The following is a 15,870-nucleotide window of genomic DNA, read 5'->3' as shown; positions in this document are numbered from 1 at the left end:
CTATTCCGAATGAGGCTTAACTGGTCCGCCACGTTTGCTCAGCCACCCTCTTTCGTACGCCGCGACATCTGGTGTGTGATCAACTCCGCATCTACCTGTACTTCTGACCAAGTTGTCGCTCCTTCCTTTTACTCCAGTAAACCTTGCCTTCCCTACTTACCCTTCATTCTTTCCTTCTTCACACCTTTCCTGGAGGATCGCCATTCACACCTGGCGCAAACCCCCAACAAAGTTCGATCGACAGCTGGGAGAGATTACCCAGCCTTACCGCCCAGTAAACGACGTAACAGTCTTTTTTGCCTTCCGAGGAGCCCATCACACTTACACCACACTCTCTGTAAACCTCACAAACCATCAACATGTCTAAACCATATGTACGTCTCCCTCCCGCCCGTCAGCGTCTCCTGTCGCAATGCGCGCAACCATTCCATCTCCTATCCAATCCAGTCGCAATTACAGCCACGTGCTAACATTCCCTCAGGACCAAGGCGCACCGCCCGCCTACCCCCCACCAGCGCATCAAGATGCCGGCCCAGCCCCTGGCGGCATGCAACCCTCCTACTACAACCAAGGCGGCGGCCAGCCCGACTACTACGGCGGTAGCCCGAACCCCTACCAACAAGGCCAGCCTGGCCCCTACGGACCGCCACAGGGCCAGTACGGTCCTCCTCAAGGACAATACGGACCTCCCCAAGGAGGATACAACGGCCAGCAGATGCAGTACCAACAGGGCCCGCCGCCCCCAGGAGGTTACTACCAAGACGACAGGAGGGCTGATGGCGGTGGTGGCGGTCTGTTTGCTGGATTGTGCGCGGGTTTGGCGTGCTGTTGTTGCTTGGACTGCTTGTTCTAGACGTAATGTCGGATATAAGCAGAGTTGGATGGTGCAGTGAGGGAGGTGGAATGCGCAAGAGGTGCTATACCAGATGGAGCAATTTGATCCTTGGATCACCGGAGATGGATCGAGAAGACGAGGATTCCGCTTGCACACTATAGACCGAGGTTTCTTTTGTTTACACTGGGGTCTTTCTGGATATGACTGATTATCGATTTGGAGGCATATCGGGGACTGCAGCCAGCTATCAACTTACCTAATTCCACGATTTCTTTCTCAGAACTCCGTTCGGACTTGTTCTTATTTCAAACAACTACGACTATGGTTATTGGCTGATTGTACAGATACTTACGGTCGGGGACTGTTTGCCAGCACGCCGAGCGCGGCGACTTGAACGAGCGCCGCGTTTGCTCACCATGCAAGTTGGGTTCGAGGTGGCATCATTCACCGCAATGCGCCAATGCACACTCTGAGAGTCGAGCGAAATGCACTTGATTGCTGGCACGCAAGCCCCGATGTACACTCACCCTCAATCTTCGCTTTCTCAACTATAACCGCACGATTTTCAGGACTTACTTCGCAGAGGCTGCTCAACATCACCGCTACGGATACACAGATGAGCTTCTGAAAAAGGCTTTGTCATTGACGTCTGACCGCCTGACCGGCTCTCACTTACCATACTGGGGGGCTTGACGAGGACGGTGAAGTCGTGGAAGCTATGAAGCAACAAACATCTTTCGCCACATTTTGAGAACTTCACTGCTACCGAATTGAGACATGGCGGACAACAACAACCCCTCCGGATACACTCCTCCTGCTCCTGATGCCGTTCCTGCTTCCGATACACCAACGCCAGCATCTCCTACCATGGACCTGCCTGTATATGGAGCGCCTGCATACGAAGTATGTGAGATTCTACAATGTTGTTTCCTCTAGATCAGCTAACTAGCTCAGATATCCGAGGAGTGCCAGAAAGAGGCAGAAGGGACCATGTACCCAGACCAGCCGGACAATCCGGACAACCTTCACAAATGGCTCTACTGCGAGAAGCACCACGGGGATACTCTTTCATATTTTCAATGCGTGTGTGTTCAAGTGCCATTTTTTGGTCGCAATCAGTACTTTTCCGCCAATTGCATATTGAGGGAATGCGTCGGTGACGACAGAAGAAGGCGTGCGTACCGTGCTCCCCGCCTCAGGTGAGGGAAACGAAGAGTGAGTGAGAGAGCTAACCCATAATTGTCTAGTATTTCTCAAGCAGTACTCTACAGGCTGCAGGGATGCTGGTAGGCAGTTAATTGGCCTTCCTCCAGCTTGGGCTCCGTACTCTCCATATAATACACCCTCCACCTCTGCCACCGCGCAGTCGACTAGGACCACGAGCTCTCAACCTAGTACGTCTACTCAACCGAGTACACTGACTGAGGCCACAAGTGCGACCATTTCTGCGGCGTCATCGAAGACTTCCAAGACGCGACTCACCACCACGATCACCAACTCGACAGTTACAGTTATGCCAACTCCGACGGGTCCGGCCGATGGGCAGATACCAATTTGCGGAGTATGCGCCATCAGTTTCACTCTTCAACGCACTCACTAAAATTAACTAGATCCTACAGAAATGCATGACGACGAAGCCACAGGGTGAAGCGTTATGTGTCATGGGCGACCTCGACTGCATCTGCAAGGCCAGCAACTCGCTCGAACACAATACAGAATTCAATCAGCAGTGCGTTCTCGACGCTTGCTATGGCGACATTGGCAGGGAAGGTAAGTCGCATTGCGTTGCATATTGCATCACGCGTCGCTCACCACTGACTTCGCTGCAGAGTTCCTTGACAGTCTCTTCTACCACTGCAAGAAGGTAGACAAGGAGCTCATTGACATACCGAAACGATGGGAACCCTACCTTCCAGTCACTTTCCCTTCCGCAACGCCAGACTCGACAACCAGTGGCCCCAAGAATCCTGCGCCTGCTCCTGCCGATGTCAAGCTCAACGTCCAATCTATTGTGGGGATTGTCATCGGCGTCCTTCTCGTCCTCGGTATTGTTTTCGGATTACTGTGGCTCTGGTGGAAGAAGAAGAGGGAGGCTAAGAAGCTCCGCGTCGAAAACGCTCAGATGCTAGACGCTATACACCCTGACGGCTTTAGCAACAGGATCAACACCTTGAGGGGCCATTCATCAATCCAGCCCTTCTCAGATCTCCAGGGAACCGGCAGTGCAGGCTCCGACGCCGCAGCATCAAGGCACGGTACCGCATCTACCTACAACGACGCGACACTCGTCGGTTCACCGCGGAGTACGACCGCCTTCCCCATCAGCCCTACGAACCCCAAAAGCCCAATCCATGAGTACGGTACAGCTGACGAAGACTGCGCTATGTCGGCGTTCGTAAGGTACCCCGGTCATAAGCTCTACAATGACGGTCAATTCGAGTTACCCAACAGCCAGCTTCGCGGCAGTCAAGTCATGCAGGACCAGCGCAACACGCAAGATGACTCAGCAAGCGAGTATAGTGCACGCCGACCTAGCTACGGCGATGACTCTATCGACATACGGCAGGACAGAGAATCGCGAGCACAATTTGAACTGGCGCAGCGTGATGAGTGGGAGAAGAACGGGGACTATGACCGTAACCAGGGGAACATGTTTTGAGATTGCATCTTTTGCTGGTATTGTTATCGTCTCCTTTCCGACCGGTGAACTGCTTTAGACTATATCCCTGCGACTTATGGTAGCAGTTCCTGCAGATGCCCGTTGGGTGACGAGCTTGGTTTAGACTTATCTCCATTGACTAAGTCGTACGGAACTAGGCGGTGCATGCAAACTGGTAGTACGAAACAATTTTACTTGCGGCTTTTATGTGGCTAGCCGTTTGCCAAGTACCGTTGAGATTGTTTATATTGGTGTTTTGTGTGAGGTGAGGTAGGGGATGTGCTCTGATTACGCAGTGGGGAAGGTCAGGTGAGAGAGCAAGCGTGGGCATTTGCTCTTATAACGCGCGAGTCTAGTTCGGCTGGTTATCAAGTTTGCGACGTCTCCTCTGCTACATCTACCCTTCGCAATGAAAATGCTGCTGATAGTCGTGTTCATTCTGCTTGGATTGGTAGTGGCCCAGAAGCAAGACAGGAACTGTATACCAGAGAGCCCTTTGGTACCTATCCCAGACTGCACTGTAAGCGCTCATCTCTGCAAATACATACGCGGTCCGCACGAAGCTAATTCATCAATAGAAACAATGTCTCATCGGCTACGACGAAGTCCTAGATGGTGCCTGCGCAGACAGCCTCCACACCTTTTGTAACATTGATATCGTGCCTCTGCACTTTAAACTATACGGCCCTTGTATCCTCAGTGCGTGTCTCAGCTTGGCTGACAGGCAAGGTACATTTTTATCCAGCTCTATTCCAAGGTTCAGTTCATACTGACGGGTAAAAATAGAATACGTGGATCTCTTCCAGGAAGCTTGTACTCGTATGAACAAGAACTTCGACAATCCTAGAGTCAAGAACGATTTCAACTATGAGGACTTACTCAAGGACACAACACCGAGTAGTACTGCGGCAATCACTGTCACTATACTTTCATCTACCACTAGTCCACGCGCGTCAACAAAATCGGGAGGAGATGCACCTATTACCATCACAGATGGCATCATGAATGGAGTACCAATAGTATCGGTCGCTGTTTCTACAGACACAGAACAGTCGGCAGAAGCATCATCCCAGCCACCACCGTCAACGACTTCAATGCCACCGAGCTCTACAGAAAAAAGAGAAACGACTTCGGGTGGGCCGGTGCCACTGCCGAACGACACTGGTCTCGCACAATCTACGTCAAAGGGACAGAATGGCGTGACTGTTCACTCACATGTCACTATCACTGCAACCTCGAACGCCGCACCTAAATCTACTGCCACTGCTGCTGCCCCTACACTCGATACTACCGCTATCGCTGGCACAGCAGCTGGCGGTACCGTAGGTATTGCGCTCATTATCGGCCTCCTATTTCTCTTTATGCGCCGTCGCAAACGCCAATCCTCACTCGCTTCGCCCGCGGATATATGGGAGCCATCTCGCAACACGAGTCCAAAGCCCAAACTACCAGACTTGGGAAATGATTCGAGCTTCGGTCGATACTCGGAGATGGGAGCCGGTGTACCGGCGCGTCAATGCTCGAAAGCCGAACTACATAGCGAGGATATGCCATTACCACGTCCCCAAACAGGCTACTTCAGACCACCGGAGACGCACGGTGGCGGCGGCGAAAACGCGCGATACTACAGTTCAGCACAACGACCTGAACCGCATCGTCACGGCAGCAACATGGACTCTCGATACCCTGAGATGAGTTCACACGCCATGACAAGCATGCCGTCACCTACGTCACCCATCTCTCAGACTTCAACAATGCAAGGCTGGCATGCAAACTCGCCTTCCGGCGCCCCCACAATCAAACCGAGTAGCTCTGATCTCCGCAGCGAGGGAATGAGAAGTCCAGTGAGTGAGCTTGGTACTCATGCACCTCTGCGTTCGACACGCTCGGCTGAACTACATGGCGCGAGTACCATGAGTCCGATGAGTGAGCTTGGTACTGATAGCTTTCACGGTGCGGGTCGCGGAGCGGCTGAGTTACACAATGAGCCTCTACTTCTGCCGCAGCTGGATTCGAGGAGCAAGGGAAATGTACCAGATGGTGTTGTGGAGATCGACGATTCAGACACGCATAGGGGACATCGACCTGAGGTGTCTACAACATTTTGACGTCGCGGTACCTAGGGTGACTTCGAAACCGCAAGACAGGTATTATACGGTCAATGGTAATTAGCAATGGAGAGCAAGGTTATATGAGAAATCTACTGCTACGAAATCCGACCGGTCATTTGGCTTCATGTCTGCAATAAGCTTTTATTCGAGTTCTTGTCTTACCTCTTACCTCGAAAATATTTGTAAACAGGGATAGATCCAGTCAGCGGTACAACTGCACTTTCTGGGAAGCTTCGTTTCACTGGCGTGGTGTACGAACATGCGTTGCCGTTACAGCCCCATGTTCGCGTAACAATGTACGAAGTGACATCCGTCTTATTGGATCGTGGAACAATTCTGTCACAAGGCAGGATCGCTATAGCTCAGAACAACAGAGATGTGAAGATAAGCAATATGAGATCGAGAAAAGCCTTTAGACAACCGGCTTACTCTAAAGAAGATTGTTAGGTGTCACTCTCATTCCAACGAGCTATATTGACTTTTCACCCCTCTTCACTACGCCCGAATTCGAGACCTGTTTCTTTCCATGATGAGTAAGGTCTCTATCAAATTTCCATGCAGGTATCCGTTAGTGTAAGTATTGACGGGTCGGCTGTTCAGCCCTATCGGGCATTTCCTCAGCTCGTTGGGAGATTAAGGAGCACTAAGACCGGCCTCTTTGTGGTTATGGCCAGGCAAAGAGGCGCATACTGGCTTGCTTTGAAGGAGAGCCGCATATTGTTCCGATAGAACATTCTTCCTTGCAAGACTTTGTGCGAATAGTAGGCTCCAATCAGCAAGCTTAGCATGTTGTGTACGTTGAGATAGATTATTGAGGAGACCTTTGACCATGTCGAGTTAGAAGTCGTGAGAGGATACCGTGCGCACATGCCTTTGAGCCTACGAATTAAAGCATGTGGTAGCTCTATGCGTACTGACAGCTTGAATCTCACACAGCTAAACGTTCGACTGGCAACAATACCGCTAAAGGTTCGAGCCGCATCACTTCAAAACATCTACAAGTGCGTAGCCGATAATTCTCCGTCTATAGCCATAACGACTAACACCAGGGACCACAGCAATCCATCCCAAACGACCGCCACCATGGCAACTACAACACTCGCTACCTCTCTCATCACAACCTCCACCTCGCCAGCAGAAAGCGCCGCTACCACCAATCCCAACGAACACGTTTACTTTGGAGTCCATGGCAAAGCTATCATGATCGGCCTCGCAGCCACAGTTGCGCTTCTCTTCTTCATCCTCGTCTGCATGGCGTGCTGCTGGCCTAAAGAGAAGAAGAGGAACGATCAAGGAGGATATGTGACAACGACTTATTGGAATGGGGCTGGGAAGAAGGGGAGGTGCTGCTAGATGGAGTGATGATGGTATGGGGATGGGGGTTGGGCGATCGCGCGGTTGGTGAGGAGGGTGATATGTGGATGCGGCGATGTTCGAGATATAGCGAGGTGCCAATACTGTCCACTTCAATGCGGTTAATATAGCTTCTTTGAACTGAAGCGACTACTAAATAACATCTTGAAGAGATGGGAAGATTAATGCGCGTAAGCCCATCAGGTCTCAATCAACACCCCGTCGGTAAGTATAGGATTATAAGACGCGTGTAAGCGGCGCGATCATGGCCGCCTGTAAGACGAACTCCTCATCCCTCTTTGTATCTTCTCCGCCTTTTCCCTGCATTCTGGCCGAATAAGAGGGCTGGCCACCTTACATTCAGTGCAGTATTTAGGCACCCCAAAGTGTTGGATCAAAGCCGCTAGTTCGATTTGTTTGCCCCGCCCGCGAATACCCTGCTCATTCGCAATTTTCTGGGTATCAATGATAGCGACAACGTTGCTGGCGAATGTGGGGTCGATACTAAGCTCTTGTTGCAGCATCTGAAGGTCGTTCTCGACCGAGTGGCTAAGAAATATTACTGGGCATCTGGGACCATCCTGGTCGTGCTCATCAATGAGCCAAGAGAGTTCGTCGGTCAGGAAATCCTTTGCCTCTTCCTTCGTGAGAAAGCATGTTGAGCCGAAGTAATTCTCCTCGGGGTTTCCTCGGCAGAATCTGCGGTTGATGTGAGGTGCGTTCTCGCGGATACGGATGTGGTAGTAGTAGACATTCCGCAGTACGTTTTCTCCATGTATGCCGGGGTTCTCGAGAACCGGTACCATTTCTTCCCGCGAAAACATGTGGAGCTCATATTCCGTCAGGACCCGTGGGCTCTTCTTGTGCTTCTCGCAATCCATAGTCACAACGATGGTATGTGCCGCTAGTGGTGGTGCGCCAGGTATGTCCATAACAAGACCGTACCGTAATATCTCGGTATGGCTTTTGCCCAGGAAGAAGCGTCGGACCTCTTCCATGGGTGTCTCGGTAACATTCGAGACAAGAGATGTGCTGATGCTGTAGAGTTCCGAGAGAGAGTTGGCTGGCGATGGTGCGAGGGAGTTGATTGAGGCGCTCGAAGACATGGCAAGTAATTACGAATTGCAACGCATTATTCAGTATTGGGGTTCTGGTTGGATAGTTAAGTGTTAGATCGTACTTGTATTGAAAGAGGCCTGTGCGAGGTTGCACCTTATGGTTTCGTTGAAGCTGTCAGGATCGATAACAAAAAAGATCTTTCGGGGATTTATATATAGGTGTGTACCTTCGTGGACTCGTCGGTGCTCTTAGCAGGGTGTGATTCAGAATGATGGCCCCATATGTGTTTCCAGTGTTCGCGGCGTCGTTACCTGTAACCTAGTCCTAGAGATACTAGTAGAAGCTCGAGTATTTCCATGCCAATCGCGACCCCACGCCGAGTAGAGCGTACGATACTGTTGCATTGCCGAATGATATGTACCAGCTTGACCAACCCTGCATACTGGAGGAGTGGCGTACGCGTGCATTGCGAAAACCTGTGTTATACTGTCTGATACCTTATTGGTGTGCTTACTCTACTCTGCCGAGTTAGTATTTTGCGTTGGTAAGAGTGAAGGACCGAGGGATGTAATAACGTCATCATGGCATGGAACCGAGGGTAGTCCTGTGCTGCATGCTGTGCATTTGGAAGTCCGCATGTATGCGCATTTGTTGCTCGACTTGGACGCACTTGGACGATAATCGTGTGTTGCCATAATACTAGAAGACGTATTCAGCGACATACTTGACTAACAATAAATGGCTTGATCCCAGAAGAGCTACAATTACCTGGGTCATGAATGGGGCTACATTTGGACCCTCTTTTCCTACCAAAGTTCGCCCAGTGTGCGCCGCTAGCGCTTTCGAACAAGTAACCTCAAATCGCAGCTTGGTAATGTACTTTTTTTGCTTCTCGAATCCGTAGGAGCGACTGAGCTCGCAATCTCGTCGAGTTTGTGTCACAGGATTTCTCATGGAGGAAGCTCGAAATGTACTTGCCAAAACGTGATATCCCGAACCGAGAGCAGTACAATGCGTTGCGTCGCTAAGTCCAACATAGAGCGGACGTTCTCATGCCCTTTAGCCTTCAACCAAGCGGACGTGACTGACTTAGAGGCGCACAAATTTAATGCCGTGCTAGAAACACCGAGATCGCCTTGCAGCTCGAGCTGATCAACCGTGACACGCCCAAGTTGATGCATGCCTTTCATTGCCACGAATATTTCTCTCCATGCTGCTATGCTGGTACCTGTCACTGTGACACGCGACAAACTCACATCTTCCAGTGTCGAGCGATGACGAAGAAGCAACCGAAGCAAATTGCGCCCGTGACTGCGAGATCGGAAGAGATGTAGCGTTCGGAGACTGGTCCAGGAAGACTGCGCAAAGATGGTCCGCAACATCCGGTACTCAAAGTCACAGCTGTGTCCATAGAAGTGTTCGACCGTAGTAGCGTAGATCATCATCTCCGATACCCATGTTAGCAAGGCAGGAACCTGGTTACCATCGATATTGTTCATTGCGCAATCGAATGTTAGGCTTCGTATTCGAGAGGCTATAGCTCTCCAACTTTGACGACCGGTGTCATAAATCTTGCCGTTCGGTGGAAGGTTCGCCGCAGTGATTGTCAAGTCAAGCGTGAGCTTGTCCAAGTCAACCGTGCTCAGGATGTTGGAGATATTCTCCAGCATGATGATCTCGGCGTAATACTCCATGAAGAGAAGGCCATCAAGGCTGAATTCCAACAGAGTTTTCGAACCGGATGGGGTCAAATCGGTTGTCACTTCGATGTCGTGTGCTCCGACTGCGCGATAGAGCGACATGGTACCCCTACTGCGTTGTATGGGCTTGCCGAATCGTTCTTCATAATACGTCCCTATCGGACGAGGATTGATCTTGATACTCCTCAAGTTCGTAAGCTTCCTGATGGCATCTCGAATGCATTTGGCCGCTGTGCTGAAACGATTCTGGTGTTCGACCAGTCCCTTCAGCGTGCCTCAGTACTTTTGAAGCCAACGATTATAGCCACCTCTTTTATTCCAACGGACCACTAATGCTGATCCAGAATCTCTCCCAGTAAGGCCGTTCCATAGTGGCTCTGGAAGCTTGACCATGGGCCATACGGGTCGGGTAGAATCCATGTATATGTAACTCTCAGGGTGTGGACATCCCGTAGACGGCTCTTCCCACGGATCTTTGATATATCGAAGGTCCACATCCAGATTCGTGTTTAATACCTCCGGGCCAAACTCCAGCTCTTCCACATATGTGCACAGATGCTCGTTTTCAGACAGGTCTTTCAGAATCGCCAGACTCCATGGCATCAGGCTGAACTTAGAGGAAGCGAGATGACACTGTAGGAATGCGTCTTGGGTCTTCAAATGAATGATTCGACTAGTAAGACGGAGACTAGAAAGGCTTATGGAGTCGAGGATGAAGCTCTCTCCGTCTGCGTACGACGACCGTGAGTGGCAAATCTGCGTCCAGAGCTCAGCCGGTAAACCTTCAAATGTAGGTTCTGGTTTTGCAAGGAGTGGCGGCTGCGACATCCCTCGTGCGGAAGATAGTTGAATGTGTGCAAGTTGCGAAGTGCTGATCAATAAAGGCATTTAGCGACATATAATGAGGAAGTGAGCTGAAAAGGTTTGTCCGTCTCCCTGGAATCGCTTTCTCGCAGGTGGACCAGCAACTAGGACACGCGAAAGACAATCATCTGTCCTCATGCCACGGGTTCTATGGCGACTTCGAGAAGAGACCATAATCAGATGTCAGGAAACCATAGTCTCCTGCAGTATGTTGCCAAACAGCTGCGGAATGGGTAGGTAAAACTCATGCTTACGTCTAAGAAACTCCAAAATGTTGACTGGACCCATTAGTAAAGAAAGTTCTAGAAGATTACCGTAACTGCTGCACCAGAGGGAACATGTCAACCCAATCGTCTGCTTGCAGTGTTGTCCAGTGCCAGCATCTATGCAGTGACAACGCCCAGGATAGCTAAAGGTTGCATGGCCCATGCACATAGTTGAGTTGCAGAAAGATGCTGAAACCTCCCTGTATCTGCCCAATGGAGGCGCACTCGATCAGCCACACGTTGGGGGGTTATATTGCATCCGTTCTGGCTGTTGAGAAAAATCGGATCTAATGATACCTAGACGATGTGTCTAAGGTGCGCAGGAGTATAAATGTGGTGGACGTCGCATCTAGCTTGCGACGAGGTGTGAGGCAATTGGGTGGGGTGGCAATTTCCTGGTCAAAGCGTCTTGGCGTCGCGTCTCCTTCCATTGGCCCCGCGACGCGAAGATGACGCGATATTCAGCGCTCAGCTTTCTGACCACCTGCACCCACGTGGGCTCGAAAGCAACACCTCGCATCGTCGAACAGACCCAGGTCTGAATCGAAATAGCCAGCGAAGAACCACGCCCCAAAGGATAGATGAGGACCAGCCCCATCTTCCAGCGCGGCTGGGAGGAAATCCAGAAGGCCGAACGAAATTGCGACCGGGAGAGCGAAGAACATGACTGCGGCTAGCGCAAAGCAGAGGGATGTAGACATGTCGGTTTGTTTTGAGGGTTTGTATGTCGTTATGAGGGAATTGTGAGATGGACGAGCAGTATCAGAGAAGGAGACTGACTTTATATGCTGGCTGAGAACTGTAAAATGTGCTACTGACTATCGTAGGTTGCGACGATATGAAAGTCGCTATTGTCCGGACGGGGTGAAGGACGCATTATACACCACAAGACTGTGGCTATGAGGGCTACAATAGCTTTCATCATTCCGGCCGTGTCTACCTAAAGTGACTGTAGCTCTCTCATCATGGTAATGGCCAAAGTCTGGCTTTGCAATAAGTCCACGACGGCAGACACGATCACATACGGCTCTCATCTTCAGCTCGTGAACAGCCGATGTCAGCCGCATCAAGGCGATTTGGCTTACTCTTGGCAATAGTACATACTCTCGCAGGTACCTCGTATAGATTTCTCTATTCTGCTACCCCATGAGTTCGCGCATGATAGCGTTGCTCTGAGACTCGACTTTGATGACATAAGCAGGCCATGACGCTATACCTAATTGGGATATGGATGTGAACAGACCAAATCAGACTACGATGCAGAGCAGCTACTTCGATATTGATATATAAGTCTTTACAAGCCCATTCATGTGCGTACGGTCGCTTTATCGGTCATTGCATGCGCAAGCATGTAATTGTGTTATTCAGTCTTGAGCAAGCGTGGTGGGCGTCAAAGCGGGGAAGTCTCAGCCTAATGCCTTTCCAACTGTACTATCCACACGACTCTTCCATGACCACCATATACAAATCATATATGCCACGGAGGTACCTCGGGAATGCGCCTTATAAATTGCATAACTTATGAGCTCGAGGAGTTCATTGGCAACAATACCCCAAAATACGCCATCTTATCTCATACGTGGGGTCATGAAGAAGTCCTATTCTCAGATTTGCCTTTGCGCCAGCCTTCAACCACAGCAAAGTCTGGATACCAGAAGATCCAATTCACCTGCGGCCAAGCGATACGCGATGGATTGGCTTATGCATGGGTAGATACATGCTGTATCGACAAAACATCAAGCGCGGAGCTTTCAGAAGCTATCAATTCCATGTTCTATTGGTACTCAAATTCCACCAATTGTTACGCTTTCTTGGAGGACGTTTTGGCCGATGAATTTGAGAGAGATCTCCCAGAAAGCCGATGGTTCACCCGCGGCTGGACATTACAAGAGCTGATCGCGCCTACCAAGGTGTTCTTCTACGACAAATCTTGGATGCAGTTTGGAGATAGACACACCCTTTCGCAAACGATCTTTGATATTACGAGAATCGATCTAGCAGTACTTCGCTACGGTCTAGTAAACAGAAGGCATGGGTACATGGCGTCGGATAAGGCAATATCGCTCGATACCCTCTGCATAGCACGAAAGATGTCATGGGCATCTAGTCGAATTACAAGTCGCCCGGAGGACGTCGCGTACTGTCTGCTGGGGATATTTGACATCAATATGCCACTCTTGTATGGAGAAGGCGAGCGCGCTTTTGTACGCCTGCAAGAAGAGATAATGAAAAGGAGCGACAGCGATGACTCAATTTTGGCCTGGGGATTGAATAGCGAGACAATTCTCTCTTCTTCGCAGGAAATCATGCCCGTCCTCGATGGAGCATCAGGGGGAGTACCACTGGAGTCGCAGGAGCTACTAGCGAGGTCACCAAAAGCGTTCGAGAACTGCAGGGATCTGACATTATCACTTTCCTCAGATGTATCTTTTTCCCTTACAAATACTGGAATCAACTTGCAAATTCTGACGGTTTACATGGAAGTACCGGAAGGCAGATCAAAGCATGGACATTGTCTTATTGGGCTTCTTAGCTGCTCGCCAGGTGTTGCCATGCGCTCTCACGTCCTTGGCATCATCCTACATCCTGTCCGCAGTGATGACGAACAACAGCCCATACGGACTGTGTACAGAGGTGCAGCCCTGAGTCTGAGCGATTATAAGGTCTCGCAGACGGTATTCATGAGTACTAGAGATGCTATCAGACGTACTGAGAGTAACATCACTATTGTCCGAATGAATCGGCAGTTTGGCCCGTTCGATGAGTCATATGTCATCAATAACTCCAAAAACTTCTTTGAAAAATTGGGTTGGCGCCTCGCCGATGTAACAGGATGGTCTCTCGTCCGATATTTCAACAAACCCGACCACGTACCAAGAGAACCAAAAGATTGGGACCCAACAACAATGACTTACACACGTCTCGCTAAAGAGAGCCCACTTGACATGTTGTCTTTGGAGTTCTCGACCCAGGATGGGTCATCCCCGTCATCGTACACACTAGATATCAACGTGGAAAGTCCGAATGTACGCCCTGAGGCAAGATCCGAAGCTGTCTTCGAGTGTAAAGATGGGAGCTATGTTCAACTTACCGTTAATTGGATTGACGAAGGCACGATACACCAATGGAGAGTGTTCAGCATCAACATCGGTATCGTGGACGTGTTCTAAATAGTGCTGACATCGCTATGCGCGACGACAAAAGGGAAGCGTCTACTGGAGGCGCATGAATGTAGCCATATTACACCTACGCCTGATATCTTCTTGGGTGGAGTTTATCTTGTAATGTTGAAATTGCTAGGAGAGATAAATCTAGCAGCTGAGTGCCGCAGCAAAAGCAACGGCCAAGACAGCCGTGACACTTGCAGCGATTGTCCCCGCCGCACCCGTCTCTTTAGGTACTTCGGCTCCAGATGTACCCGACGCATCCCCACTCTGCGTTGTAGTGTCTCCAGCTCCATTTCCTGTCCCATTCGAAGCGAGCGGCTTGGCCTTGGAGAACAGCAAGCCCTGCACTATTGCCAGCGCGCTGAACACCTCACCTAAGTTTCCGTCACTAGCAGTTTCCAAACTATCCGCATGATCCCATGAATACGAACACTTGACGTCTTCGGAAACTTCTTCGCATATACCGGCGGCGGCTTTGGCGGAGGCTTCGAGTTTCTTGGTGAGCGGCTCTGCGAGAGAAGGAGCCGCGATGACTGCACGAGCATACGAGCGTGCGGTGATACCTTTGAAAGAACGCATATCGATGGTGCACTTTCCGTTGTGTTCGCAGGCTATCTCGGTGAGAATATCGTCTTCGAAGAAGATATTGGAAGAGTTCACGAAGCCTTGTACGGCATCAGTCCATTTCTGTTCGCCGTTGGTCTGCCGATGGCTATTAGCATGAAACTGGGTTAAACAATGAGAGATACTCACGATGTTCTGCATGATAGCAGAGCCCTCTGTGTATGCCGAGTGGATGTACGACCACTGCACGCGATTGGCATCCTCGCAATTATTTAAGCTGGCAGAAGTACCGTCGTAAACATCATAATCATCGCTGATCAATCCCCGGTCCTTGGCCCAGGTATACGATTTATCCGCCCATTCAGAGTAAGTTTCGTTGCCGGTAAGCTTGGCTAGACGGGCAGCCAGGAGGAAGAAGTCGCCGGTGGCAGCATTGGATTTGTAGTCGTATCCAGACTGGAACGAGAAGATTGTATAACGAAGACCTCCTCCACAAGATTCTTCGTCCCATCTTAGCACCTGCACATCGAATACCTCGGCGGCGTATTCAGCCCACGATCTGTTCTCTGGTGGTGAGAAACCAGTTTCGGCCGCGGTCACAGCTGCTAGAGCCCAGGTGGTTTGATCCTCGTTTGTAATTTGTGCGGTTTGATTTTCTGGCATGAAGGCAAAATCATCACCAAGCTGCGCTTGGATGCCTTTGGAAACGATAGAATCGTACTGGCTATCGCCAGTCAGGTAGGAATAATCGATCAGCGCGTTGAAGACGAGACCGCCTTCCCACCAGAAGTAGGGATCAGGGAAAATGCCGGGAATTCCAGATTCGGACACGCTCTCATTGTAGAAAGTAACAAGACCGTTAGCAAGCGTCTTTGCAGCACTCTTGATGGAGTCTATCGATGTTAACTTCCAGTTGCGCAAGTGGGAACGATCGTCATTACCCTGGTTTTGAACATCCAAGTCTAGCGCGGCAGTAGTGCTGATGATGCATGATAAAGCGAATGACAGCACACTAGCGTGTGCGAACATGATGAAAGCCGAAAGGTGTGCGTTTCCGCTGTGAAATAGAAGTCGACTCTAGAAAAGCCAGTTCTTCCAAAAGCAACAGGACAGAAAAAGCAGTTGACGATGTTTGTCAAGTGGCACAGGATCAGCGCTAGTATTGTACATCCAGCCGCTGTGCGATGTGACCACTCATGGTTCGTCGGCTAGCTAGCGCAGAACGCCTGAGCCCACATAACCTTGTTGCTCATCTCGCATAGCCATTCAGGGGCAAAGCATCGTACAGTATG

At 50.3% G+C, this 15,870-nt stretch overlaps 6 protein-coding genes across 6 annotated transcripts; 4 read left to right on the top strand and 2 right to left on the bottom strand.

Annotated features, from left to right (window-relative positions):
* Window positions 1-359: 359 nt before the first annotated feature.
* Window positions 360-853, top strand: BKA58DRAFT_433813 (putative UV-induced protein uvi15; the record flags this gene model as incomplete). The annotated part of the gene is made up of 2 exons (XM_046173222.1): window positions 360-374; window positions 482-853. The coding sequence occupies 2 exons, from the start codon at window positions 360-362 to the stop codon at window positions 851-853; spliced, it is 387 nt and encodes a 128-aa protein (XP_046030919.1).
* A 538-nt stretch (window positions 854-1,391) lies between these two features.
* On the top strand, window positions 1,392-3,707 carry BKA58DRAFT_372599 (uncharacterized protein). The gene is made up of 5 exons (XM_046169148.1): window positions 1,392-1,738; window positions 1,790-2,009; window positions 2,083-2,396; window positions 2,446-2,605; window positions 2,665-3,707. Exons 1-5 carry the CDS (start codon window positions 1,613-1,615, stop codon window positions 3,492-3,494), a joined length of 1,650 nt encoding a protein of 549 aa, XP_046030918.1. The 5' UTR covers window positions 1,392-1,612; the 3' UTR covers window positions 3,495-3,707.
* Window positions 3,708-4,688: 981 nt separating this feature from the next.
* On the top strand, window positions 4,689-5,714 carry BKA58DRAFT_372598 (uncharacterized protein). Its single transcript, XM_046169147.1, has one exon. It carries the CDS (start codon window positions 4,856-4,858, stop codon window positions 5,600-5,602), a length of 747 nt encoding a protein of 248 aa, XP_046030917.1. The 5' UTR covers window positions 4,689-4,855; the 3' UTR covers window positions 5,603-5,714.
* An 872-nt stretch (window positions 5,715-6,586) lies between these two features.
* On the bottom strand, window positions 6,587-8,103 carry BKA58DRAFT_416087 (uncharacterized protein; the record flags this gene model as incomplete). Its single annotated transcript, XM_046172581.1, has 2 exons — window positions 7,317-8,103; window positions 6,587-7,062 (listed from the first exon to the last, which is right to left on the bottom strand). The coding sequence occupies exons 1-2, from the start codon at window positions 8,062-8,064 to the stop codon at window positions 6,587-6,589; spliced, it is 1,224 nt and encodes a 407-aa protein (XP_046030916.1). The 5' UTR covers window positions 8,065-8,103.
* Window positions 8,104-12,207: 4,104 nt separating this feature from the next.
* On the top strand, window positions 12,208-14,270 carry BKA58DRAFT_372594 (heterokaryon incompatibility protein-domain-containing protein). Its single transcript, XM_046169146.1, has one exon. It carries the CDS (start codon window positions 12,344-12,346, stop codon window positions 14,015-14,017), a length of 1,674 nt encoding a protein of 557 aa, XP_046030915.1. The 5' UTR covers window positions 12,208-12,343; the 3' UTR covers window positions 14,018-14,270.
* BKA58DRAFT_11875 (glycoside hydrolase) lies at window positions 14,088-15,844 on the bottom strand. Its single transcript, XM_046164106.1, has 3 exons — window positions 15,520-15,844; window positions 14,768-15,471; window positions 14,088-14,716 (listed from the first exon to the last, which is right to left on the bottom strand). The coding sequence occupies exons 1-3, from the start codon at window positions 15,605-15,607 to the stop codon at window positions 14,159-14,161; spliced, it is 1,350 nt and encodes a 449-aa protein (XP_046030914.1). The 5' UTR covers window positions 15,608-15,844; the 3' UTR covers window positions 14,088-14,158.
* Between the last annotated feature and the right edge of the window lie 26 nt (window positions 15,845-15,870).

This window comes from Alternaria rosae (genome assembly GCF_020736505.1).
Source record: "Alternaria rosae strain MPI-PUGE-AT-0040 chromosome Unknown BKA58scaffold_1, whole genome shotgun sequence".
Taxonomy (NCBI): Eukaryota; Fungi; Ascomycota; class Dothideomycetes; order Pleosporales; family Pleosporaceae; genus Alternaria; species Alternaria rosae.
Note: the sequence above shows the minus strand (reverse complement) of the source record. Positions and strands in the feature narration are given on the sequence as shown.

What these genes read in the sequence shown, in the direction of transcription:
- BKA58DRAFT_372599 (XM_046169148.1), top strand. Translation starts at nt 1,613, where the DNA reads ATGGCGGACAACAACAACCCCTCCGGATACACTCCTCCTGCTCCTGAT. An exon ending in ATGGAGCGCCTGCATACGAA is followed by an intron (nt 1,739 to 1,789) that starts GTATGTGAGATT and finishes TAACTAGCTCAG; the next exon opens with ATATCCGAGGAGTGCCAGAA. An exon ending in CGGTGACGACAGAAGAAGGC is followed by an intron (nt 2,010 to 2,082) that starts GTGCGTACCGTG and finishes ATAATTGTCTAG; the next exon opens with TATTTCTCAAGCAGTACTCT.
- BKA58DRAFT_372598 (XM_046169147.1), top strand. Translation starts at nt 4,856, where the DNA reads ATGCGCCGTCGCAAACGCCAATCCTCACTCGCTTCGCCCGCGGATATA.
- BKA58DRAFT_372594 (XM_046169146.1), top strand. Translation starts at nt 12,344, where the DNA reads ATGCGCCTTATAAATTGCATAACTTATGAGCTCGAGGAGTTCATTGGC.
- BKA58DRAFT_11875 (XM_046164106.1), bottom strand. Translation starts at nt 15,607, where the DNA reads ATGTTCGCACACGCTAGTGTGCTGTCATTCGCTTTATCATGCATCATC. An exon ending in CTTGGATGTTCAAAACCAGG is followed by an intron (nt 15,472 to 15,519) that starts GTAATGACGATC and finishes TAACATCGATAG; the next exon opens with ACTCCATCAAGAGTGCTGCA. An exon ending in CTGCTATCATGCAGAACATC is followed by an intron (nt 14,717 to 14,767) that starts GTGAGTATCTCT and finishes AGCCATCGGCAG; the next exon opens with ACCAACGGCGAACAGAAATG.